Here is a 27,747-nt window from a genome sequence, read left to right as displayed (position 1 = left end):
GGATAAAAGGGAAGGTCCTTTCATGGATTGAGAACTGGTTAAAGGACAGGGAACAAAGGGTAGGAATTAATGGTAAATTCTCAGAATGGAGAGGGGTAACTAGTGGTGTTCCCCAAGGGTCAGTCCTAGGACCTATCCTATTCAATTTATTCATAAATGATCTGGAGAAAGGGGTAAACAGTGAGGTGGCAAAGTTTGCAGATGATACTAAACTACTCAAGATAGTTAAGACCAAAGCAGATTGTAAGAACTTCAAAAAGATCTCACAAAACTAAGTGATTGGGCAACAAAATGGCAAATGAAATTTAATGTGGATAAATGTAAAGTAATGCACATTGGAAAAAATAACCCCAACTATACATACAACATGATGGGGGCTAATTTAGCTACAACGAGTCAGGAAAAAGATCTTGGCGTCATCGTGGATAGTTCTCTAAAGATGTCCACGCAGTGTGCAGAGGCGGTCAAAAAAGCAAACAGGATGTTAGGAATCATTAAAAAGGGGATAGAGAATAAGACTGAGAACATATTATTGCCCTTATATAAATCCATGGTTCGCCCACATCTCGAATACTGTGTACAGATGTGGTCTCCTCACCTCAAAAAAGATATTCTAGCACTAGAAAAGGTTCAGAAAAGAGCAACTAAAATGATTAAGGGTTTAGAGAGGGTCCCATATGAGGAAAGATTAAAGAGGCTAGGACTCTTCAGTTTGGAAAAGAGAAGACTAAGGGGGGACATGATAGAGGTATATAAAATCATGAGTGATGTTGAGAAAGTGGATAAGGAAAAGTTATTTACTTATTCCCATAATACAAGAACTAGGGGTCACCAAAAGAAATTAATAGGCAGCAGGTTTAAAACAAATAAAAGGAAGTTCTTCTTCACGCAGCGCACAGTCAACTTGTGGAACTCCTTACCTGAGGAGGTTGTGAAGGCTAGGACTATAACAATGTTTAAAAGGGGACTGGATAAATTCATGGTGGCTAAGTCCATAAATGGCTATTAGCCAGGATAGGTAAGAATGGTGTCCCTAGCCTCTGTTCGTCAGAGGATGGAGATGGATGGCAGGAGAGAGATCACTTGATCATTGCCTGTTAGGTTCACTCCCTCTAGGGCACCTGGCATTGGCCACTGTCGGTAGACAGATACTGGGCTAGATGGACCTTTGGTCTGACCCAGTACGGCCTTTCTTATGTTCTTATGTTCTAACCGAGCAGTGTTTTTTCTGTTGTCAGCTAGGGATTCTGCTGCTTACTGCCTTGATGACCGGGGAGATGGGAACTAGGTTTTCTTCTTGGCTATAAAAAAATCTTTATGTTTGAATTATCCAGTTCTTTCTGGAACAAAATCCACAGATCCTGAATCACTGTGGTTGACTTCATCCACGCTGCTGTGACTCAGACCAGCACAGCCACTTCCGTGTTCTGCACTGCAAAGGTTACTTTTCTAATTGGCTGAGTCAATGTGTGTGGTTGCTGTCAGCCTTAAAATAGAGTGAGTTCATATGTGCATGGGTGCGGGGAGGTGGCATTCTCCAAAGACGTGCTGGGGGGAGGGTGACATGTATGGGGACTCGTCCCACCAGGTACTTTGAAAATGGGATTTGATTTAAAAGTTAGTGTGTGTTATGGAGACAGCATAACCCTCTGCTTCCCAACCTTGTTTTCTTGGAGTCCCTGACCCCCACACACAACTTTTTTTTTATTGTGTATTTTTTATTGTGTCTATGTTGCTGTGCAGTCATGTGCTGTTATTTCTGCAGGACCCTTGGGGAGTGAGTGGCATCTGATCGTGTAATTAAACATGGTCATAATGCTTATGCGCAAGGAGGCAAAATGAGTTGCACTGGCCAACTTTGGCATTTCCTGCCTTTTGAGCGCTTCGAGTTGCAACCTTAATACTCTCTTGGTGTGGCGTGTGGGCGTTGTATGGGACCATACACGCCCTGTATAACACTGGCTGTCAGATATACCATGAGCAGTACTCATCGCCCTCAGGCAGTAAGCTGGTCGTTTCCCCTAATATACAGTGTAAAGCTGCTACTGTCAAGCCTTGGAGGAGGTGTGATGTCTCAGCGGGGAGGTCACACCACTGTGGTGGAAAAGCCTGCACCTTGTCTATACTGCAGCTTCCACCAGTTGTCACCATCAGTGGAGCATTCTGGATCCGAATTTTGCCAGTGCAGCCTCAGTACATAATATTTGTTACATTTAGATGGCATGATCTTGGGGTAACTTGTGCAGTACTAGGCTTGCTTATGGTGCTATATGTACTATATGTATAATAAATCATCTGGTGAAAACCTGTCTTGCAAATGTCAAAGGGTGCCTCTTGTGTCTGGAAAGGGAACACCACCTGACTAGGAAATGTGTTGGAAAAAGGAGGCCTGATTAATGGTGCAGTAGTTTTATCTTGCATGCAGACAATCAGGGTGGATTTGATTTAAATCAAATTGATTTTAAATCATGATTTAAATCACTAGTCGGGAAGACTCGATTTAATCATGGATTTCTACATCAAAGTGCATTCTTGATGGTTGTTATAACCTAGTACATATTCTTCACAACTCAGAGATAGATGTAGGTTTCATTTTTAGAAGGTACACACTATACATTTTTTAAGTGATTTATTTTGAAAACTTTTCAGATTAGTTTTACAGCTATATCAGAAAATGAATGATTGATTGGTTATTTTATTTACCAAAGGTAATTGAAGCAGATATTTATGAAGTTGTTGGGGGGGTGAACTATCTCCAATTCAACAGGTTAATCATTAATATTTGGAGGATTTTCTTGCCATGCTGTATTAGGAGAACATCACCAGACAGACATTTAAATTGTTTTATTTAACTAAAACAACAGCGTTATGTATTCTGGATTTTTTTCTTCAACAGCAAACATATAATATTTTAACAAAACAAGCATGTGAATTTTTGAATTTAGTTAAACATTCAAGTGTTTTTAAATCAGGTTTGTTTTTTGTTAAAATTGTTTTTAACTAAAATAGTTAAATGAAATATAAAAAAAAAATTAAATCGACTATGTCAGCCAGGTCAACATGAGAAACTTAAAATTTTGTACTTCTAATAAGCCCTTGCTTCCGAGTATCTTGCAGTGTGTTACAAATAAGCTTCACATGACCTTGGGGAGTAGATGTTATCCCTGTTTAATAGATGGGGCGGGTGGGGAAGGAACCACAGCTCAGAGATTGAAGATGGTATTTTCATTCCCATTCAGCATGGGCCTATCTCTGCTCCCATTGAAGCCGATGAGAAGGCCCCCTTTGTCCAACGCTGCAGAGTCAAGAATAGAATGCAGGGGTCCCAATGACCAGAACTGGGTACTACTACTAGACTACTGTGAAGTCAAACTGTCTTGAAGACAGTGGGCCTCTTCACCATTATACTAGGGTTACCATATTTTAATAAAACAAAAAGATGACACTCCACTGGGCCCCAGCCCCGCCCCAACTCCGCCCCTTCCCTGCCCCCAGTCCCGCCCCAACTCTGCCCCTTCCCCAAAGTCTCCGCCCCCTTCCCTGAACGCTCTGCCCCCTGCTCCTCCCCCTCCCCTGCTTCCCGCGAATCAAATGTTTGCGGGAAGCCTGAAACAGGCAGGCAGCAGGTAAGCTGGGGCAGTGGCGGGGGGGGGGGGGGGCGTGAGGAGGCGCGGCCCAGTCCGGCCCCCCCAGTCGAGCGGCTTCCTCCGGTGGCCGGCCCCGGCCAAGAGGCTCTGGCCCCGGCGTCTCCGGCCCGGCTCGGGCCCTGGGGCGCCGGCCCCGGTTCCGGCCGAGCGCGCTGGCCCCGGCCGAGTGGCTCTGGCCCGCCCCAGCCCCAGCCCTAGCGACTCCAGCTCGGGTCGGGCCCCGGGGCACCGGCCCCGGCTGAGCAGTGCCGGCTGGCGGCCGAGCACCCCGAGCCCCGGTCCCAACGGCTCCGGCCCAGCTCATATCAGGCCCTGGTTCCGGCCAAGCGGCTCCAGCCGGCCCTGGCCCCGGCCCCGGCCCTGGCCAAGCAGCGCTGGCCAGCGGCCAAACACCGCCGGCCCCAGCAGCTCCGGCTCCGGCCCCAGCGGCTCCAGCCCGGATCCAAGCCCCACAACTCCTCCTTATTTTTCCGGACATGTCCGGCTTTTTGGAATTTCCTCCCGGACGGGGATTTGAGGACCAAAAAGCCGGACATGTCCGGGAAAAGCCGGACTATGGTAACCCTAATTATACTAACCCATCTGTGTTGTTCCACTGATGCAAAGGAACTGTAAAGCTGGGGGATGTTATCAGCTGGGAATTCCACCTGCGCAGAGAGCATGGCTGCAGCATCTGTTCATTCCAGTTGCTGCCACTGCCAGGAATAAATCAGAGCAGACTTGGGGCTGCTCTAAATGTACACTGGAAGCCAAGCCACCTTTACCCCTAGCTCTCTTGGGACAGACCTTGCACCAAGTCCAATTTGTATTCAAAAAAATCTGAGGACGACCCTAAAATAAATCAAACTTTGTTACCTTCTCCTAGGAAAAGGTGGGTGAGCGGGAGCTAGTGATTCAAGTGGCCCTGTGGACCGAAGAGCTACATTTCAAAACTCCCTCAGGGATTGCCAGCTGGCTCCGAACATAGATGCTGCAGTGGGGCGTGGCTCTTCTCTGAAATGAAGGGTTGTGACTGGGTGTGTTTTCTATAAACACTTCCAGTTTGGAGTTACAGAGCTGCCAGATGAGGTTGACTCTTTAACGTAATTGGTTTGATATTTAAACTAGGGTTACCATCCGTCCGGATTTCCCCGGACATGTCCGGCTTTTTCAGCTTTAAATGGTGTCCGGGGGGGATTTCTAATCAAGTAGAAATGTCCGGGATTTCCCCCTTCCCCTCCTGCAGAGTGCGGCGCGGCTGATTGGACGGCTGTGCCTGATTGAAAGCCGCTCGCAGCCACTGGGGCCTCTAGCAGCCAGAGTCCCTCCCCCGCAGAGCAGCGCGGCAGTGTTTGAGTCCACGTGGAGCCCACAGCTCTCCCTCTGCTGGGTGAGCGGGGGAGGGGGGAGCAGGGCAGGCGGGGGCGTGTAGAGGCTGCAGGGCGAGGAGGAGCAGGGCAGGCAGGGGCATAGAGGCTGCAGGGGCAGGGCAGGCGGGGGGTGCAGAGGCTGCAGGGGCAGGGGCTGCAGGGCGAGTGGGGAGCAGGGGGCACAGAGGCTTCAGGGGCGGGGGGCTGCAGGGCGCAGAGGCTGCAGGGCGAGGAGGAGCAGGGGCATAGAGGCTGCAGGGGCGGGGGGTGCAGGGTCTGCAGGGCGAGTGGGGAGCAGGGGGCACAGAGGCTGCAGGGGCGGGGGGCTGCAGGGGCGGAGGGGCGCAGAGGCTGCAGGGCGAGGAGGAGCAGGGCAGGCAGGGGCATAGAGGCTGCAGGGGCAGGGCAGGCGGGGGGTGCAGAGGCTGCAGGGGTGGGGGGCTGCAGGGCGCAGAGGCTGCAGGGTGAGGAGGAGCAGGGGCATAGAGGCTGCAGGGGCAGGGGGTGCAGGGGCTGCAGGGCGAGTGGGGAGCAGGGGGCACAGAGGCTGCAGGGGCGGGGGGCTGCAGGGGCAGGGGGGGCAGGGTGAGTGGGGAGCAGGGGGCACAGAGGCTGCAGGGGCAGGGGGCAGGGCAGGCGGGGGTGTGCAGAGGCTGCAGGGCAAGGAGGAGCAGGGCAGGCAGGGGCATAGAGGCTGCAGGGGCAGGGGGGCACAGGGGCTGCAGGGCGAGTGGGGAGCAGGGAAGCACTTAGCAACCCCCAACTAAGATCAGAGCGGGAGGGAGGAGGGGGAATGCGGGGTGCTCAGAGGAGGGGGCAGAGTTGGGGCAGGGACTTTGGGGAAGGGGTTGGAATGGGGGTGGGGAAGGGGTAGGGCCAGGGGTGGGGAAGGGGCGGAGTTGGGGCAGGGCTGGGGGCGGGACCGGGGCCCCGTAGAGTGTCCTCTTTTTTAAATGTTTGAATATGGTAACTCTATTTAAACACTTTCCCATTCTCTAAGGATTCACACCATTTTACTTTGTGAATTCCCGTGTGCATTAAACTGTCTCAGCTTGGCCTCTGATTCTCCAGCAAATATGGTAAAAACAAGGTAGTGGGAATAAAAAGCACTAGCCACACCCTTCTCCTCTGCATATTTTCAGTCCAGTAATGCCTGTTACTGACATCCAAGTATCGAATGCCATTGCCTATGGGAACCTGTAAACATGCATCAGACATTTAAACTGTCTGTCCTCTACACTCTGTGAGGGGGTGATGGAGGATGGGTTAGGGAAGTATTTGCCGTTGCCTGTAACACATTGTACTGTTTAACAGGGAAGCAGTAGATTCTTTAGCATGGTGCATTGCACGAAGTAGCTCTGTGTGTGTGGCTTAAACTTCTGTTCCAATCAGAAGAGGATGTAGCTAATACAGAGCATATGGGCTGTGCCTTTGGCACTCTTGGCTATGAGCAGAGCATTATGTGCAGAGAACAGACTTGGGAAAGGCTGAGACTGAGGGTTTGTGATGAATATATTGAATAGACCTTGCACAGCCTGTAATAGCAGATGGGTAAGTGCATCATAGCAAGCCCAATTAAGGTAACATGAGAGGTGGGCTGCAGTTTATAGTTAAGAAGGTAACAAAGCGAGTTACTCATGAATGGAAGGAATGTTTTTATTGGACCTTTCTTCACTCTGTTTTCTTGTGAAGATTCCTTTCCAGCTGGGGATTTTAATTGGGGACTTTCAGATCCTAAAGCAGTAATGCTACCTGTTGAGCTTAAAGATGCTCTAACATCCTCTTTTAATTGTCTGGCCACTGCTAGGAAGTGGACTGCTAGAAGAGACTGCTAGAACTAGAACCAAAATCAGTCTTTCAGTGTGTTACTGCTGTGCTCATGAATGACCTATTTTTACCATCCATAGTACCCCCAGGCAGCAGCTGGTTGCTTGGAGCCTGCCTATAAAAACAGGCCACCTAAATCACATACACAAATAGCACAAAACAGGCCACAGAGTGCTGCAGTTGGGCAAACCTTGGACTTGTGTGTGTAACTTACATGGCTGCTCTTGACAACTGGGTCCTGAGCTAGGTGTGTCCACCTTTACTGTTATGTGAGACGGTGAAAATCTTAAATTAGGTAGAAAAAGTTACCATTACAGAAACTAAGTTACTTAGCACCGATCACTATTTTCATAGAATTTAATCTCACCTCCCTTCCCTCTCCTGCTGTAGGCAACCTGGTTTTCTTATGAAAATGAATCCTTTGCCTGCATGTGACAGAGCAAAGCTTTTTTGGTCCAGTCTGAAACCTCCATCTGTATTTAATTTTTGTCTAATTAAAAATAATTTTGATTTGGTGGGAAAGTTTTGCTACCAAATGTGTGCCAGCTTATTGCAAGACAGGAATTTTCATTTAATTAAGTAAGCACTTAAAAAAAACACCCTTGTAATGAAAGTGCCGTGATCGCTGATGCTACAATAACATGAAAGCTATTTCAGATACATAGAGTGACTTAGTAGTGAAAATTAATTGCAGACAATATTCTTATGGCAGGGTGACTGACTTTTACTCCTCTGTAAAATCTCTTGATGTACTCACTGTTTAATGCAGACATGAGAGAGTGTTATCATTTGTAGTAATTTAATTGGGTTGATTGATTTATGCCTGGTTCAGTCTTGGTACTATGTGATATTCTAGCAGCTCAGCTTTGGTAAGCTGGGTACTGTCCCAAGAGATGAGTAGGGAAGAGAGGTGAGCAGTGGAGCTTGCATTAGGAAGATGGGTGAAGTAGGGAAGGAAGGAGTGAGAAGTTTTGGAAGGGCCTGCTAGGTCACTCACTGATTCCTCACAAGAGAGCTGAGTGAGACAGTCTCAGACAGGGACAGTCCAGTTCATGACTAACTCGCTTTATTAGCTCCCTAAATACTTAGCTGCAACATGCCCTGCACCTGTACCTTAATAACACTTGCTTTGATGCACATTACTCGCACACTACATCAGGCTAGACTTTCAAAAATCTCAGCAGCCACAATCCCGGCCAGACTTTCAAGAGAGCCCAGCACGTTGAGTACTGAGCTCCCCTGAAAATTGGGTGATACGTGCCACAGTAGAAGCTGCTAGTTACGAGCTCTTCGGAAACTCTGTGTCCCTCTGCTGCAGTGTGGGTGTTGGTCACAAATGCAGCATGCCTGTGAAACAGTGCAGAAGAAATACATTAAAGGTTGTGAGGTGATCCGATACCATGGGTGATGGGGGGCAGGTAAGCACCATAAACAGAGGGGTAATTCAGTTTTTGTGTCATCGTTTGTATTCTAGTTGTGCATAGTGGACTTCCCAACCAAGCCCGGGATTCCATTGTGCGAGGTCCTGTATAAACACATGTCTTCTTTATACCCAAGTATATGTAGTGTATGTACAGGGCTGTAATGTCCATGCATACATATGAGAGATGCCCTATTGCTTAGGGGGTTTCCTGTCTTCCTCAGAGCAAATTGGAGCATTGGCAGATCAGCACATAGTCCATGTTGCCTGCGGAGAGTCTCACAGTGTGGCACTCAGTGACCAGGGCCAGCTCTTTGCCTGGGGCGCAGGTAGTGATGGACAGCTGGGAGTCACTACTACAGAAGATTCTGTGGCAGTACCAAGGTAACGTTTACAGGAACCAAATGCTAAAGTTTTCGCATGCAATGTATAAAGTTAGATCTTCTAGTTCATAGACTCATAGACTCATAGACTTTAAGGTCAGAAGGGACCATTGTGGTCATCTAGTCTGACCTCCCGCATGATGCAGGCCACAAAAGCTGACCCACCCACTTTCCCTTAACTCAGCTGTTGAAGTCTCCAGATCGTGATTTAAAGACTTCAAGTCGCAGAGAATCCTCCAGCTTGCGACCCCTGCCCTATGCTGCGGAGGAAGGTGAAAAACCTCCAGGGCCTCTGCCAATCTACCCTGGAGGAAAATTCCTTCCCGACCCCAAATATGGCGATCAGTAGAACCCCGAGCATACAGGCAAGAATCTCCAGCCGGACCCTCATTTTACCAGCGATGGGACGTTATTGCCTAATTGACTAAAATCACGTTATCCCATCAAACCATTCCCTCCATGAACTTATCTAGCCGAATCTTGAAGCCAGGGAGGTCTTTCGCCCCCACCGTTTCCCTCGGAAGGCTGTTCCAAAATTTCACCCCTCTGACGGTTAGAAACCTTCGTCTAATTTCAAGCCTAAACTTCCCCACGGCCAGTTTATATCCATTCGTTCTCGTGTCCACATTAGTACTGAGCTGAAATAATTCCTCTCCCTTCCCGGGTATTTATCCCTCTGATATATTTAAAGAGAGCAATCATATCCCCCCTCAGCCTCCTTTTGGTTAGGCTAAACAAACCGAGCTCCTCGAGTCTCCTTTCATAGGAAAGGTTTTCCATTCCTCGGATCATCCTAGTGGCCCTTCTCTGTACCCGTTCCAGTTTGAGTTCGTCCTTTTTAAACATAGGAGACCAGAACTGCACACAGTACTCCAAATGAGGTCTCACCAGCGCCTTGTATAACGGAAGCAGCACCTCCTTGTCCCTACTAGAAATACCTCGCCTAACGCATCCCAAGATCGCATTAGCTTTTTTCACAGCCACGTCACATTGCCGACTCATAGTCATCCTGCGATCAACCAGGACTCCGAGGTCCTTCTCCTCCTCCGTCACTTCCAACCTATGCGTCCCCAGCTTATAACTAAAATTCTTGTTAGTCATCCCTAAATGCATCACCTTACACTTCTCACTATTAAATCTCATCCTATTACTATTACTCCAATTTACAAGGTCATCCAAGTCTCCCTGCAGAATATCCCGATCCTTCTCCGTATTGGCAATACCTCCCAACTTTGTGTCATCCGCAAACTTTATCAGCCCACTCCTACATTCGGTTCCGAGGTCAGTAATAAATAGATTAAATAAAATCGGACCCAAAACCGAACCTTGAGGAACCCCACTGGTGACCTCCCTCCAACCTGACAGTTCACCTTTCAGTACTACCCGCTGCAGTCTCCCCTTTAACCAGTTCTTTATCCACCTCTGGATTTTCATATCGATCCCCATTTTTTCCAATTTAACCAATAATTCCTCATGCGGCACAGTATCAAACGCTTTACTAAAATCGAGGTATATTAGATCCACCGCATTTCCTTTATCTAGAAGGTCTGTTACTTTCTCAAAGAAGGAGATCAGGTTGGTTTGGCACGATCTGCCTTTCGTAAATCCATGTTGTAATTTGTCCCAATTGCCATTCGCCTCAAGGTCCTTAACTACTTTCTCCTTCAACATTTTTTCCAAGACTTTGCATACTACAGATGTTAAACTAACAAGCCTGTAGTTACCCGGGTCACTTTTTTCCCCCTTCTTGAAAATAGGAACCACATTAGCTATTTTCCAGTCCAACGGTACCACCCCCGAGTTTACAGATTCATTAAAAATTATCGTTAAGGGGCTTGCAATTTCTCGTGCCAGTTCCTTCAATATTCTAGGATGAAGATCATCTGGTCCGCCCGATTTAGTCCCGTTTAGCTGGTCAAGTTTGGTTAGTTCTTCTTCCTGGGTCTGTGTGAGTCTTTTCATTAACTTCAGTGGGCTCTCCTTGTTTTAAGAGTAATAAAGGCAGGACTTTTCTCCCCATCCATATTCTGCTTATCAGGTCATCAAGGCCCTTTGGTTTTGGTTTTTACTGGAAAAAATCTCAGGTTTTACAAAAGCTATTTGGTTTTCACTGATTTCTTCCCTTCTCCCCTCCCCCCCAATGTATTTTGAACCACTCAAGTACATGAAAATATGGATTAAGTTAAGAAAATCCAATCCATTACATTATTTATGTTAATTATGGTTTAGTCTAAGTGTAAATGCAAGACTGTCAAAGTGAGGCAATGTAGTGGAAGATACGCATGCACATGTGTGCTCAAGTACTCATAAAAGAAGGGCCGGAACTCCCTGGACCCAGTTGCTTTCTCCAGTAGGAGTAGGGTTACCATACGTCCGGTTTTTCCCGGACATGTCCGGCTTTTCGGCAATCAAACCCCCGTCCGGGGGGAATTGCCAAAAAGCCGAACATGTCCGGGAAAAATACCGGCCGGGCACTTCCTCTCCCGCGGCTGCTCTGCTCCTCCCCTGACTCAGACTTCGGCTCTGTTTAAGAGCCAAGCTGCCCAAGCCAGCGCTACCGGCTTCGGGCAGCCCCCTTGCCTCCGGACCCCAGCCACCGGCCGGGCACTTCTCCTCCCCGGCTCCAGCTGCTCTGCTCCTCCCCGGACTCAGACTTCAGCTCTGTTTAAGAGCCAAGCTGCCCAAGCCAGCGCTACCGGCTTCGGGCAGCCCCCTTGCCTCCGGACCCCAGCCGCCGGCCGGGCACTTCTCCTCCCCGGCTCCAGCTGCTGTGCTCCTCCCTGGACTCAGACTTCAGCTCTGTTTAAGAGCCAAGCTGCCCGAGCCAGCGCTACCGGCTTCGGGCAGCCCCCTTGCCTCCGGACCCTGCGCTGCCGGAGCAGAGCAGCTGGAGCCGGGGAGGAGAAGTGCCCGGCCGGCGGCTGGGGTCCGGAGGCAAGGGGGCTGCCCGAAGCCGGTAGCGCTGGCTCGGGCAGCTTGGCTCTTAAACAGAGCCGAAGTCTGAGTCCGGGGAGGAGCAGAGCAGCTGGAGCCGGGGAGGAGAAGTGCCCGGCCGGGGGCGCAGGGTCCGGAGGCATAGGGGCTGCCCGAAGCCTGAGCGCTACCGGCTTCACGATTTGCCGGGCAGCCTCCAGACCCTGCGCCCCCGGCTGGGCGCTTCCCCTCCCGGGCTCCGCTGCGCTGGGGAAGCGCCGGCCGGGGGCGCAGGGTCTGGAGGCTGCCCGGCAAACCGTAAAGCCGGTAGCGCTCGGGCAGCCCTTTTCGCGTGGCTGGGAGGGAGGAGGGGGAGTTAGGGCGGGGACTTTGGGGAAGGGGCGGGGAAAGGGCGGAGTTGGGGCGGGGCCGGTGGTGGGAAAGGGGCGGGGCCAGGGCCCGTGGAGTGTCCTCTTTTTTATTTTTTAAATATGGTAACCCTAAGTAGGAGAGAGGGCGACTCAGTAACATGGGCCGCCCAGGTTACCGAGCCACCATCTCGCCTTCTGGGTGAGAAATATTCCTACTTTCTCTATTGCCTTTTTTTCTGTCCTCTCATCCTTCCCTAGTAACCCCGATTTTGACCCTGAAAACAGAAGTTAATTTTTTGCACTGATTTTTCACGTTTTGTGTGTGTGTGTGTGTGTGTGTGTGTGTGGTAATATACACCAATCAATTCCTGGGAAATTTTAAACAAAATAAAAACTAAAAGCGAAGGAGCCTTGCAAGTCATTCGTCCCTTTTGGTCCAGAGATGAGCTTTTGTTAAGTTCTGCTGCACAATCCGATGCATTATACTACGCTATCACAGACGAAATGGACCTTGCACTCTGGTTTCTCAGGAGGAAAAATGGGGCGTAAATTAGCAGATACTTTTTTTTCTGATGCTATATTTTAGAACTTTGTATGAGAAGTGGGGGGGAGTTGGGATGCAATGAAAATGCTGATTGGCACCCAACCACCCTCTTACTCCCTAAAAATTCTTGTGCTATGGGATCTGTCTTTCAAGATTAGAGAAGTAAACTTGGATGTATGAATGAGCACTGTGATTTTGAAAACCTCATGCAGCGTTGTCTATTCACTCATTTTACTTAGTTGAGTTTTTGGCAAATCACAGTTCAATAAGGAACTATGAAACTGCCCATATCAGCACTGTAGTTAATATTACTCAGAAATCTTTAGATAGTGCTGACGTTTTTGACATTTGTTTAATCTGATTTGTTCCTATCATTTCAAAGTGCTGAAAGTCTTAAAAAGCATAATAAGCTTTGGTATCATCTGAAAAATGATGAAAAACATCACCTTAATCCAGCTACCTAGTCCCTGTACCTATTGAGTCAGAATGCCTTACTTTAGGGGCAGATATATGCTTTCTCTGTTACTTGTTCCTGGTAGCCTGGCAGAGCCAATACAGAGATGGAAGAGGAACCTTGAAAGCTCTTCTAGGTTGTGCATCATGAGCAAAACTGTTAACCAAGTTCCAGTTTCAGAATCTTGATGATGCATGATCTGAAGGAATCCAGCTTGGCTCACAGATGTCAGGTTGACTCTACAGTACTGGCTGCTAGGAAAACATCTCTTGTGAATTGAGCAGAGTTATACAAAAATCTTTGAAGCAAAAATGGAAACCCCCTCAGTGCCATTTTCTGAGTGTTTCAAAGAAATAACTGCACCTTATGAGCCTTATGCCATTCTCCATGCAAGACCTTAAGCTAGTAAACAGAAAGAAACTGCACATCCCACCCATTGACACTAGCAAACACCAGTTGCTTGACAGAGGCTAGCACTATAGACACTGCGAACCAGCTGTTCTAAGTAATTTACAAATGATAGAGCTCAGCTGTACTGAAAAAGTTTGCTTGGCTCTATTAAAGCTAGTTGAAGTCTACTGTCCAGGGGTGTTTTTAGCTGCTCCACTGCTTTGTAACCCGAATGGGTGTAACTGTAATCTCCTCAAAAACAACAAGGAGTCTTGTGGCACCTTAAAGACTAACAGATTTATTTGGGCATAAGCTTTCATGGGTAAAAACCTCACTTCTTCAGATGCATAGAGTGAAAGTTACAGATGCAGGCATTATATACTGACACATGGAGAGCAGGGAGTTACTTCGCAACTGGAGAACCAGTGTTGACAGGGCCAATTCAAATCTCCTCAAAATTAGAACTATATATCGCTTTAGGGGAAACACATGTTGCAGGTAAAATATTGGTTTTGGGTTAGAATGAGCACGTGTGATGGCAAGATGTGATGGACTCTAATAATAGAATCATAGAATATCAGAGTTGGAAGGGACCTCAGGAGGTCATCTAGTCCAACCCCCTGCTCAAAGCAGGACCAATCCCCAACTAAATCATCCCAGCCAGGGCTTTGTCAAGCCTGACCTTAAAAACCTCCAAGGAAGGAGATTCCACGACCTCCCTAGGTAACGCATTCCAGTGCTTCACCACCCTTCTAGTGAAAAAGTTTTTCCTAATATCCAACCTAAACCTCCCCCACTGCAACTTGAGACCATTACTCCTTGTTCTGTCTAATAGCATTGTGTGTGTGGTTACTTTTTAAAATAACCTTTCCTCTTTAGGTTAATAAAGAAATTGAACCAACAGACGATACTGCAGGTTTCCTGTGGCAATTGGCATTGCCTAGCTCTCGCGGCAGGTACTGTCACGTTCAATCTATGTTGTTAATGATAATATTATTTGTGTTGTGGTCGTGCTTAGAGGTCAGGGCCCCATGGTGCTACCCTCTGCATGCGCACATAACACAGAGACAGCGCTGCCCAAGGAGCTTGCAATCAAAGTAGAAGACTATAGAAAACGGCTGGAGACCACAAGCGGGTGGAGGGAGCCCAAGGAAATGAGGAGAGAATTCTGGTCAGAAAGAAAAGTGATGGTCTCAGCAAACCAGCTGTCTAACTGTTGTAGGGCAGCTGACATTTTTTTTTAAGTCTTTCAGTCTCTGTGTAAAAAAAAAAAAAAAGTGCATGATTAGTCGTTGTGACAGTGGGAAAAGCATTCCTGGGTGCTTCTCTTCAGCATGCAGAACACGTGCCTTTTTCTATTTGGCGGTGTGTAAGCCATAGTAGTTTTCCGCTCTGTCAATCCGCTGTCTGTTTTACCATAATATCTGCTGAATCTCCTAATTCAATCACACACTTTATTTATTATTTTACCTGGTAGCTCCATAGTGCACATTTTTGTAGCCAGTAGCGTCTTCGTCACCACTCCTGCCTTCAGTAGCACTGAAGCCCAAAGCATTGTTTCTTATTCAAGCTTATCAGATTTGTTTTGATGTTGGGCAGATTTTACTTACTAACTTCAGTTGTCCATCTTCATTCCAGACGGCCAGTTCTTCACATGGGGACAGAACAACTATGGCCAGCTGGGCCTGGGTAAAGAATGCCCCTCTCAAACCAGCCCGCAGCGCGTCACATCTCTCGATGGGATCCCCTTGGCTCAGGTTGCTGCTGGCGGAGCTCACAGCTTTGCCCTGTCTCTCTCCGGAGCTGTGTTTGGCTGGGGGAGGAACAACTCAGGACAGCTGGGCTTAAGTGACGAGCAAGGTATTGGAACACTTAACAACAAAGGATGAGCTGATTGCTGAGCATGGCTTTGCTTTTTGTAATAATCCATCATTCTACCAAGTGGCCTATAGGAGAGAGCACGGAAACGTGATTCCTCCCATAGGGTCCACGAGCCTTTTATACCATCAGTGGAAAGAAACACTCTGCAGGTGTAAATGGCAATTTGCGAGGTCAAAAAGAGAATGGCCAAACATTTCTGGGTGCCTATATTTTGGCACCTAAATCAGCGGTCTGAGCATATGTAACTCCTGTGGAAGTCGGTGGGCTCCATGGAGGAGCCGAGACATTAGACATGATCACAATATTGCAAAACTGTTTATTGGTAGCATGTGGCCAATAACTCTTTTTTTTCCCCCTGACAGCCATGCTTGTTGTAGCCTAGTCTCCAAACAGTCTGCAGCATGGATTTAGAATAAGTTTCAGAAAAGCAAATGTCATGTCCATCCTGGCCTCGAACACCTTGGTATTGTTGTTAACACATTTTCAATATGGTGTATATATCAGAGGGGTTTTTCTGCGGGTGCAGATGAGCCTGTCAGCATTCTTTAAATGTTTCCTGAGTGGCTTTAAATACATGTTTTAACTACTAGGTAGGCTATTGATTGTGCAATGCAGGTAAGTTAATGATGATTCTGTTTGCCGTGTATATAAGTGTGTTTATATACAGTACATACAGCCTTTTGTAATATGCTGCATTTTCATAATGTAGATTGCAAAATATTATCTATGCGTAATACTTATATATGTTGCAAAATAAAGCCATGAAGTTGCTCCACATTTCACATACATGTAAGTGGAAGTTGCAGCTTTTAGCAGCTCACCTAACTAATACAGACATGTATTTTGAAATTACACAGAAAATGTGCAAAGAATGTTGAAGGTATGACTTGAACCTGCAAAATGCCATATGTGCGCGGTCTCATCAGTGCTGGGGAATTCCTGCAGTGTCTAGGCAGGTCAATCCTCCATTCCATATTATTATTTATTAGCATTGTGGTAGCTCCTAGGAACCCCAGGGAGCAGGTTCCTAGAGCATTCCATTGTGCTAAGCGCTATACAGACCCAGAACAAAAAGACAGTCCCTGTCTCAGAGCTTGCCTTCTGTAGCTATTAAGTTTCTCTCTTTCTCTCTCAACAGTAGTGGTATGTGATTAATGCTTTATGGTATCTCCTTTCTTTTTGTTCTTTTGAGGAATGGCAGAACATATTTTTAAAAGGTGTGGGGGGAGGCGTTTCATGTGTGCTTTTTATAAGGGCTAAAACTTTTCTCTCATGTAAGTGACTCGTCTAAGATTTAGCCGTTGTGAATTATTCTTAATGAACATTAACAGCATGATCTATAGGCATTTGCGAGTGTTTCACAGCACTAGGGTATTTAACTGATTTTAATGTTCCGTCTCTCTGTAACAATCCATAGAAGTTTCGTGCCAGGCAACGTGCCTTAAGCCTTGCATCAGAATGGTGGCCATAGGGTGAACAGACAAAGCATTATGGTTCTGTTATAATTCAAATAGAAAAAAAATCTGTCGAATGACACAGGTCTCCCCTCTCCACCTGTTGGATACATGGGCTAAATAGGTGCCTGTAGTTAAGCTATAAATAGGTGGCCTGATTTTCAAGAGTGCAGGGTATGAAGCTGCTCCCATTGAAGGCAAACAGCTACTGGACATTTATCTTTCCTTAAAATGCTTGGCCATGGCCAATAGTAGCACGTGTAACATTGTTTTGTGTGTTTGTTACGGAGAAGACAGACTTCTACATATTGTCTGCAAAAAATGTGGAGAGAGACGTATCCCATAATCTTCTGCAGAGATTAGTCTCTGCAACTAAAGCAATGACTCTTTTCTAAAAGGTGCTAACGCGGGAAAGACCATGCATTTACATACCGTGTCTCCTGAAATACTGGACACTTTCTTTGTGTTCTGCTTGAGATGCCCTGGGCACGTGGTGTCATGGATGTCTCCCAAGTGTCCAAATCCTTCCATCACAAGGTGACTCTTACCAGGGTTTTGGTAATAAGTGACAGTCTAGTGTTTTGGAAGGCAGCATGAGTGTGAGGGTGGACCTAATTAGGATACCTAATCCTCTCAGTCATGCAAATCAATCCACAGGTACAAGGTGAAAAAAGGGGAGTTATTAGCAATTATTTATAATTATGGTTACTAAGACATAAGAACAGCCATAATGGGTCAGACCTATGGTCCATCTACGCAAGTATCCTGTCTTCTGAAAGTGGCCAATGCCAGATTGAACGGAACAGGGCAATTTTGAGTGATTCATCCCCTGTTGTCCAGTCTCAGCTTCTGACAGTCAAAGGGATACTTGGAGTATGGGGTTGCCTCTTTGACCATCTTGGCTAATAGCCACTGATGTACCTATCCTCCATGAACTTACCTAATTATTTTTTGAACCCAGTTACACTTTTGGCCTTCACAACATCCCCTGGCAATGCATTCCACAGGTTAACTGTGCGTTGTGTGAAGTACTTCTTCCTTTTCTTTGTTTTAAACCTGCTGCCTGTTAATTTCATCAGGCAACCCCTAGTTCTTGTGTGGTGTAAAGGGGTAACTATCACTTACTTTCTTCATACCATTTATGGTTTTATAGACCTCTATCATATACCACCTTAATCATCTCTTTTCTAAGCTGAACAATCCAAGGCTTTTTCATCTCTCTTCATATGGAAGCTGTTCCATACCCTTATTCATTGTTGTTGCCCTTCTCTAGACCCTTTCCAATTCTAAAATACCTGTTTTGAGATGAGGTGACCAGAACTGCATGCAGTATTCAAGGTGTGGGCGTCACATAGATTCATATAGTGGCATTATAATATTTTGTATTTTATTATGTATATCTTTTCTAATGGTTCCTAAGCTTCTGTTAGCTTTTTTGACTGCTGCTGCATATTGAGCAGATGATTTCAGAGAGCTATCCACAATGACTCCAAGATATCTTTCTTGTGTGGTAACAGCTAATTTAGACCCCATCATTTTGTATGTGTAGTTGGGATTATTTTTTCCAATGTGCATTACTGTGCACTTATCAATTTTGAATTTCATTTGCCATTTTGTCATGCAGTTTAGTGAGGTCACTTTGTAACTCTTTTCAGTGTGCTTTGTATTTAACTACATTGAGTAATTTTATATTATCTGCACATTGCTCCTTGGGGGGACTCTACTATTTACCTCTCTCAATTGGGAAAACTGACCATTTATTCCTACGCTTTGTTTGTTATCTTTTAACCAGTTACTTGATCCATGAGAGGACCTTCCCTCTTATCCCATGACTGCTTACTTTGCTTAAGAGCCTTTTGTGAGGGCCCTTGTCAAGGCTTTCTGAAAGTCCAAATATATTATATGCACTGGATCACCCTTGTCCACGTGCTTGTTGGCAGTCTCAAAGAATTCTAATAGATTGGTGAGGCATGATTTCCCTTTACAAAAGCTGTGTTGACTCTTCTCCAACATACTGTGTTTATCTATGTGTCTGATAATTCTGTTCTTTACTATAGTTTCAACCAATTTCCCTGGTACTGAAATTAGGTTTACCTGCCTGTATTTGCCAGGCTTGCCTCTAGACCTTTTTTTAAAATTAAGCATTATAATAGCTACCTGCAGTCACCTGGTACAGAGGCTGATTTAAGCTATAGGTTACATACCACAATTAGGAGTTCTGCAATTTCATATCTGAGTTCCTTTAGAACTCTTGGGTGAATACCATCTGGTCTTGGTGACTTATTACTGTTTAATGTATCAATTTGTTCTAAAACCTCTTGTACTGACACCTCAATCTGTGATAGTTCCTCAGATTTGTCACTTAAAAGGAATGGCTCAGATGTGGGGTTCTCTCACATATCTTCAGCAGTGAAGACTGATACAAAGAAATCGTTGAACTTGTCTGCAACAGCCATGTCTTCCTTGAGTGCTCCTTTAACACCTTGATTGTCCTGTGACCCTACTGACTGGTGGACTCCCTTCTTCTGATGTACATGAATTTTTTTTTTTTTGCTGTTACCTTTTGTATTCTTAGCTCAGCAAATTCTTTCTTGGCCTGCCTTGACTTGCCAGAGTTTGTGCTCCTTTCTATTTTCCTCACTAAGATTTGACTTCCAATTTTTAAAGAATGCCTTTTTACCTCTAACCTCCTCTTTTCTCGACAGTTTAACCATGGTGGCATTTTTTTGGTTGTCGTACTGTTTTTATTTATTTGGGGTATACATTTAATTTGTACCTCATGATGTTTTTAAATAGTGTCCGTACAGTTTTCAGGTATTTCATCCTTTTGACCGACTGTTCCTTTTCATTTCCGTTTAAGTAGCTTCTTCATTTTTGTGTTCTTTCCCTTTTTGAAGCTAAAAGCTACTGTGGTATGGGTTACTTCGGTATTTTTCTCCCTGCAAGGATGTTAAAATTATTATATTATGGTTGCTATTACCAAGCGGTTCAGCTATATTAACCTCTTGAGCCAGCTCTTGTGCTCCACTAAATCAAGACTAAATCAAGAATTGCCTCTCCCTTTATGGGTTCCGGGAGAAGCCGCTCCAAGAAGCAGTCATTTGTGGTGTCTACAAATTCTATCTCTGCATCTCTTCCTGAGGTGACATGTTCCCAGTTAATATGGGGAGATTGAAATCCCCCATTTTATTACATTTTCTGCCTTTGCAGCCTCTCTAATCAACCTCAGCATTTCGCAGTCACTGTCACCATCCTGGTCAGGTGGTCGGTAGTATATTCCTACTGCTATGCTCTTATTGTTCAAGCATGGAATTTCTATCCATAGAAATTCTGTGGTACAGTTTGATTCATTTAAGATTTTTACTTTATTTGACTCTGTGCTTTCTTTCACATATAGTTCCACTCCCCCATCAGTGCTACCTACTCTGTCATTCCTATATATTTTGTACCCTGGTATTACCGTGTCCTATTGATAGGGCTCCGTGTTTGTCACAGAGGTCGCGGAAGTCACGGATACCCTGACTTTCCGCATCCTCCGTGACTTCAGCGGGGGTCAGTGTGTCTGACCCCAAGGCCACCCAAGCAGCTGGCCTCAGGGACAACCACACCGGCAGTTGCTGGAGTGGCCCGGGGCCAGCCGCACCGGCCGCTGCTCAGGTGGCCCTGGGCAGCTAGCCAGCCCCAGGGACTGCACGAGCAGCAGCCGGTGCGGCTGACCCCAGGGACCACCTGAGCAGCGGTCTCTGGGTGACTTGTGAAGCCACTGCTAGCGGTGGTCCCCAAGCAGCCGGAGTAGCCGCTTCCCCGGGTGGCCCCCAGCAGAGGTGCCCAGATGGCCGGTGCAGCCGCTGTCGGCAGCCCCCAGCAACGGGTGCCGCAGCTGGCCGCAGCCTCCCAGGGTGACCCCCCTCCCAGCAGAGGCCCCCCCCCAGCTTCCTCCCCAGCAGCAGCCCCTCCAGATGCCCGCTCCCCAGCAGTGACCCCCTTAAGATTTAGTCAGGGGTATTTTTAGTAAAAGTCATGGACAGGTCACGGGCTATGAATTTTCGTGTATTGCCCGTGACCTGTTCATGACTTTTACTAAAAATACCCGTGACTAAATCTTAGCCTTACCTATTGATTATCCTCATTCCACCAAATTTCCGGGATGCCAATCGTGTCAATATCCTCATTTAAAGCCAGGCACTCTAGTTTACCCTCTTAGTATTTAGACTTCTGGTAACCATCTTGAATGAACAAAGATTAAAACCAGGGCCACTATCGAATAAAACAAGCAACAATGTATTGGTAGATGGGAAATTGTTACACATGAAAATGCAGTCCTAAAAAAATTCCATTGATCACATTTGAACTGGTTTCAGGTATTCTGGTCATCCCAGTAGATACCTTTCGTTTTATCCTTTCACCCTTGTAGGATATTCTCTCCACGTGAGTCATTTCTTTGTGGCTCCCCAGGGGTCATCTTTGTCCATCATGTTTTCAGATGACAGATCTCAAAGGAACCTCTTCTTCTCCAGCTAGAGTTGGGCTGAAATACTCTCTATCTAACTCCCTAACTCTCTACCTCTGCCAGTTTGAACACAAAAGTATCCTTGAGTGTGACTTTGCAAGTTTCTCTTGTGTCCCCTGCAGTGTTATCCTTGAGAATGTCCCAGGTCTGCAGAACTTAACTCTGTCGCACATGGTCTTCTGGCAATACATTACCTAGCTGCTCACCTGCTTACTATGGCTGGATCCCCCTGTGGCCCCAGTTAGGGCTCTTAAACTTTGGAGATGGAAAATGCTATTTAAACACTTAAGAGTCTGATTTTTTTCAGAGTTGCTAAGCACCTGCAGCTCCTGCTGATGTCAGAGTTGTGGGTGCTCATCGCCTCTGAAAATCAGGCTGCTAGAATTTTTCAAGTACTTCAGCACCTTATCGATGAATTGCCTCTTTTGCTCCCATTGTCTCTAATGCAGACCGAGAGTCCCCTTGCCATGTGAAGCTCTTACGGACTCAGAAGGTCGTCTACATCAGCTGTGGAGAAGAACATACAGCAGTTCTGACAAAGGTAAAGGCACAATCAATCCAGGAATTCCTTACTAGCTTCTTACTTACTGGGTTTGCTTCGTTTAGCTTTCTGGGTGATATCAGGAAAGAACCATGTGGCTTTTAGCATGTCTCTTCTCTCTCCTGGCCCCAGCATGATTGTCTTTAAGTACAAAATCTTGTTTTACTTTACTCTAAGATTAATCACCAAACCACCCTCCCTCTACTCTTCTGTAGTGGAGACATTAACATTTGTTGGTTTGGATTTGGATTGAATTATTTGTTATATTCACACCCACCCACTGTACCTTGGCAAGACATCAAAAACACAGTGCATAACAATAAAATCCAAACCTTAGCAAAACAGTGGCAGAGCCCACAAAAAAACAGCAGCTCATCAGCAAATAGCACAGCCTTCCGCCTCCGGTCTCCTCAAAGGTCCACCCAAACAGGTGGACTTTGCCTCCTGCCCTGAAAGTTAAAGTGGAGCTACTGTCCACCAGCCAGGACAGGGAGTGGACTCCAAAGTTATGGGGCACCAAAGATGCTGATCCAGGAGTGGGGGAAGCTGTCTTAGTCATTTGTGCTATTTGACCATCTGAAAGCAGCTGGGATTGTTAACAGATGGTGAAGGACCAGCGTGTGTGACATAGCAGTACCTAGAGAGAGTTCCAGCAGTTGAGTTGACCATTTTAGTTTTTATAAATGCTTCCCTGGACATTGCACTGTCAGGCATTGTGAAAGTTGCCTTTTCATATACCTCCATACGTAGCACAGTCTCTCTTTAAGCTGGGAAATGGTTGTGAAACAAGACAGAGAGATCTGCTACCGGGAAATGGCTCACTAAATGGTGCATGGGCTGTCTGATTTGCCAACAGAGTGGAGGCGTGTTCACGTTTGGTGCTGGTTCCTGTGGGCAGCTTGGCCACGATTCCATGAATGATGAGGTTAACCCCCGGAGGGTTCTGGAGCTAATGGGCAGCGAAGTGTCCCAGATCGCTTGTGGCAGGTGAGTGACTGTGTGGAATGGACGACTCCCATCTTGTGGAGGATAGCCCAGATGACTACCCTTGTATTTTTTCAGGTGCACATGGAAGGGTTAGATACCTCTCTGCCTTGTAGATCACACTTACAGGTCACTAGGTTATAGCCTCTTGTATGTCTGAATTTTAATGTTCTCTGTAAATGGGATTGGTTCTGATTTGGGCTATTAATAATGCTATGGCCTGGTGCTGTGTAAGATCCCCTTATACAAAAACAGCCCAACTGGATCCTAAAGTGTTATTACCATTATATGAGGCACTAGTGAGACCTCATCTGGAATACTGTGTGGAACTCTGGTCTTCCATGTTTAAGAAAGAGGAATTCAAACTGGAACAGGTGCAGAGAAGGGCTACTAGGCTGATCAGAAGAACAGAGAACCTGTCTTATAAGAGGAGATGTAAGGAGGTTGGCTTGTTTAGCCTAAAAAACTGAGGCTGAGGGGAGGTATGATTGCAGTCTATAAAAACAACAGGGGGGTAAACACCAGGAAGATAGAGGAGTTATTTAAGGGCCAATATTGGCAAAAGAACAAATGGATGTAAACTGGCCATTAATATGTTTAGGCTTGACTTTAGATGAAGGTTTCTAGTCATCAGAAGAGTGAAGGTCTGGAACAGCCTTCCAAGGGGAGCAGTGGAGGCAAAAAACCTAACTGGCTTTAAGACTGAGCTTGATGAGTTTATGGAAGGGATGGTGACATGAGATCGCCTACAATGGCATATGACCCATCCGCCAACAGCCAGAGATGGGACACTAAAAGGGGAGTGCTCTGAGTTACTACAGAGAATTCTTTCCCAGGTGTCTGGCTGGTGGGTCTTGCCCACATGCTTAGGATCTAACTGATCGCCATATTTGGGGTCAGGAAGGAATTTTTGGCAGGTCAGATTGGCAAAGACCTTGTGGTTTTTCACCTTCCGCTGCAGGGGGGACGACACAGGTCACTTGCTGGTTTGAACCAGAGTACATGGTGGATTCTCTGTAACTTGAAGTCTTTAAATCAAGATTGGAGGACTTCAGTAACTCAGCCAGAAGTTACGGCCCTATTGAGGAGTGGGTTGGTGAAGTTGGTTGGCCTGCAATGTGCAGGTCAGACTAGACGATCACGATGGTCCCATCTGAGTCTTAAAGTCTGAGACTATAGCTGCAGTTTCCTCACCCTAATTATTTCCAGCCTCGCTCACAGCAAGAGAGTAAGTTAGTAATGCTGCATTCTGTAGTAGCCTTGTGATGTGGACAGACCTTTGCAAATGACGAGGCCAATACTAGCAAACTCATTACATTTGAGGGATGAACCCAGGTGTGTTTAGGAGAAAGGTTGAGTGTGTTTTCACACTGTGCTGTGCATAGGGCTCCAGTTGTGTCCCACCTGTCTTAGGTATCCACATTTCTCACATTAGCATAGGGAATTCTGTCGCACTTTACCATGGCTGAATGCTCCTGTTTTGGTGCAAATCAGCAATCTGCTATTGATGTAAATGGAGCTGTGCTGATTTACTCCAGCTGAGGTGCTGGCCCATAGTTTTCATGGCTAGTTTTTAGTCTGCTTTTGAAAAAAATATTATTTAAACTTGGCACAAACATTGTAACTGTCTTCATTGCAGACAGCACACTCTAGCCCTTGTGGCTTCTTCAGGATTGATCTATGCATTCGGCTGCGGCACAAAAGGCCAGCTGGGAACTGGACACATATGCAACGTTAAATGCCCATCTCCAGTGAAAGGTCACTGGGTGGCTCACAATGGGCAGCTCTCAGGTAGAGCTGGTAAGTGTTCTGTTTGTGTGTGTGATACGGAGTAGCATAGCAAAGAGACAAGCACAGGGTAAAATGAGCTAAAGACATTTTGCATTTGACTAAGGGTATGTTTACACTTGCAGAGTTTTCGCGCTGTAAGTTTCACCAGTGATAGGGATTCAGTGAAAGTAAAGCGCTGGTTTGTGTACTCACTTAATTCCTCAGGCATCAGAGAGTGTTTACACTAGCAGCACTTCCATCGCAGATGAGAGCTGCGCTGTAGGGCAGCTATCCCACAGTGCAGCTCTCTCGATAGGTCTTGTGGGGGGGTGAGCGGAAGGCATTCTGGGTCCCTGCTCAGTGTCCTGTGCTGCGCTGCTTCATAGGGTGACCAGACAGCAAGTATGAAAAATCGAGACAGGGGGTGGAGGGTAATAGGCACCTATATAACACTAAGCCCCAAATATCGGGACTGTCCCTATAATATCAGGACATCTGGTCACCCTACTGCTTCATGTCCCAGCAGCCCCATTACTTCCCTGTTTCTTTCGTGGCATTCCCCCTTCCCCTCCACCCCCCCCCCCCCCCCCCGCTGTCCGGCTGCTTTCCCTGCCACATCTACAAGCAAAGGGAAAGGGAGTTTCAAACTTCCCGGGGCTTACGGGGGAGGGGCAGAGTCCGTTTACCTGGCGTCAGAGCAGCGGAGATGCTGGCCAGAATGGTCACTTTTGGACCTGTGGGATATCTCCCGGAGGCCAAAAGGTGTTTACACTGGTAGAACGTGTCTTCACTTTCACAACAGCGCAAAAAGAACAGCGGTAAGAGCTGTATGCCTCTCGTGAAGGTGTTTTCACACCATGCTGTGCATAGGGCTCCAGCTGTGTACCAGCTGTCTTCGGTATCCACATTCCTCACATTAACATAGGGAATTCTGTCGCACTTTAGCATGGCTGAATGCTCCTGTTTTGGTGCAAAAAGTCATTAACTGCTCCCACAGTTTTAGTGCAAAAAAGGTACATTTTGCACTTTAAATAGACATAGCCTTAGAGTGAAACTGCAAACAACAAAAGCACATAACTGGGAGGACCCTGGGAATTAATTTGTGCCTTTCTCATCTTCTGCATGGCAGTGCTGAGCCTTCGACTGGGCCACTCTGCGCCACTGGTCCAGTCTGAAGCATTGATGAGTTGTTCAGTGGCTGACTGCTGGGAAACCATTCCATCGTAATTAGGGAATGGGGACTTTTCTCTCTATAGACGTCATATTGGCTTTCTCTATAACAATATTACAAAGTAATTGACAGCTTTTATTTTAAAATTCAAAAGTAGGTGTAATTTTAGTTGGTAAAAGATGGGGTGGGGATTGATCTTTATCATTGTAAAGCCTGATCCAAAGCTCACCGAAGTCAGTGATTTCAATGGCCTTTGAGTCAGGCCCTGAGTTCATAAATTTGGCCAAGCGTGATCCTCTGTTGGAACTAATCTCCTGTTCATCTGAAAGGGGTGATGACATCCAAGTGGTCACAAATGAACTTTGAAGTCAGCTCATAACATTTGAATCTAAGTATGAGAGCAGCTGGATGTAATTTCAGATTTGATTTCTAAAAGTCAAGGTATAAAAACTTTTCCTAACTAAAATGGACCCTGCCCTGTGCCATCTCAGAATACTTACAATGAGAGTTTATATTCCCCTCATTGGTAGCATTAAAGTAATACCAGATTTTCTTTATCCCAATTAATATTTTTGGTTTTCAGCTATTTGTATCAGGATTTTATTTAAACAGAGGCCATCAACTTGAAAATCACATTTCTTTCTGAAAACCACCCACTAAAGCTGCAAGTAACATGTAGGATTACAAAAACTAAAAAAAGAAGTTAACACAATTATATTTTTTCCTGTGTTTTAAAGCTTAATTACTCTGTCCACTAAACAGCACTTTGTGTATAGTCAGTTTTAACTGGTTTGCCTTGTATAGTCAGTTTTTGTAAATATTAACAAGGGAGCAAGAAAAAAATATTAAACATTTTTAAGGTCTTTAAAAAATGAACCAAACCCTACATTTCAGGTCTCACTGTTTAAAGAGTGCTCTTCACTTGATAAATAGGAAATTCTCATAAATGTGAAAATCAACATGACAGTAGGAATATTCACAGCTATAACAAGATTTGAGATAGTAGTCACAACTTTGGCCAAGACAACTAGTTTTAAATACCAATATCATTCTTGTCAGAATTAGTTAGACAGTTCTAGCGAACAGGGCCAAACACTTTGGAATGCATACGTTGTGTCACTTACCTGCTGATCCTGCACCATTCAAATCGGAGAATTTTAACCATTGCTTTCAGTGGCAAAAGATACAAAAATATAGGCCCTGATCCTGCAGTAGGCTCCGTGCAGGTGCTAGGGGCCACCTGTCTGACTCAAGTTGTAGGATCTGGGCCTAAGTTCCTATATAACCCTCCCTTCCTTCGCCCCCCCCCCCCCCATTGTTGGGATGATCAATTGCATTTAATTGTGACTAATTGCAAATAGGTGAGGTTTGTAAAGAGTCTCTCTTGCACGTCATGGTGTTTCTTTTGTGATACGAAAATGGAGTCTTTATGCCCCCTTCTATTTTAAAGGGCCAAGCCCTGGGCATCTGCTGACAAGGTGATGAATGCTTTCGCTCCCATTGACCTCAGTCGGAGTTGAGGGTGCGGAGGGCCTTAGGCAATATAGGTCCATAGTTGAAAGAAGTAGGAAACTTGTGTTGATCGATCTGTAGCACGATTGTATCTCTTTCTTCAATAGATGCCTTTAAATATCACATTGTTAAACACATCTTCTGTGGAGGAGACCGGACTTTTGTACTTTGCTCCAAATCTGAGGTAAGCAAAGAATGCTTTTTCTCTTCTCTACAAGAGGGTGTCTGTGTGTGTGTGTGAGAGGGGGATGTGTCTCGTCTTAGCATCAGTTCTGAAAGGAAGCAGGATTAGCCTGTCTGATTAGCAGCAGTGCAAACTCTAAAAGAGGGATATTTGTCAGTTGTAGAACAGGGGTCCCTGCTTTGTAGTTTGTGAGCATAGGGCCACACAGTGAGCATGCTGATGGTCTGCCAACATAAGCTCATCATGGAGTTTTGTGACCACTGAATTTAGAGCTCTACAGTGGTGATAGGCAGGGGATGGGGAGGCTTTAGGTGACTTTTTCCCCCCTCATTTCCTCAGAGATGGGTGCCTTAAAAGTGTCAAGCATTCTTTTCCTAGAATATCAGGGTTGGAAAGGACCACAGGAGGTCATCTAGTCCAACCCCCTGCTCAAAGCAGGACT

General features: G+C 46.1%; 1 protein-coding gene across 1 annotated transcript in view; it reads left to right on the top strand.

The window, feature by feature from the left end:
• HERC3 (HECT and RLD domain containing E3 ubiquitin protein ligase 3) overlaps positions 1–27,747 on the top strand; it is a 169,499-nt gene that overhangs the window by 42,193 nt on the left and 99,559 nt on the right. Inside the window, exons 3-9 of the mRNA XM_065404824.1 lie at positions 8,468–8,627; positions 14,178–14,254; positions 14,937–15,158; positions 21,593–21,684; positions 22,541–22,671; positions 24,308–24,468; positions 27,229–27,305. Coding sequence (XP_065260896.1) covers positions 8,468–8,627; positions 14,178–14,254; positions 14,937–15,158; positions 21,593–21,684; positions 22,541–22,671; positions 24,308–24,468; positions 27,229–27,305 — 920 coding nt within the window. The remainder of the gene's footprint in view (positions 1–8,467; positions 8,628–14,177; positions 14,255–14,936; positions 15,159–21,592; positions 21,685–22,540; positions 22,672–24,307; positions 24,469–27,228; positions 27,306–27,747) is intronic.

The sequence above is a fragment of the Emys orbicularis genome, chromosome 5 (genome assembly GCF_028017835.1).
Source record: "Emys orbicularis isolate rEmyOrb1 chromosome 5, rEmyOrb1.hap1, whole genome shotgun sequence".
Classification (NCBI taxonomy): Eukaryota; Metazoa; Chordata; order Testudines; family Emydidae; genus Emys; species Emys orbicularis.
Note: the sequence above shows the minus strand (reverse complement) of the source record. Positions and strands in the feature narration are given on the sequence as shown.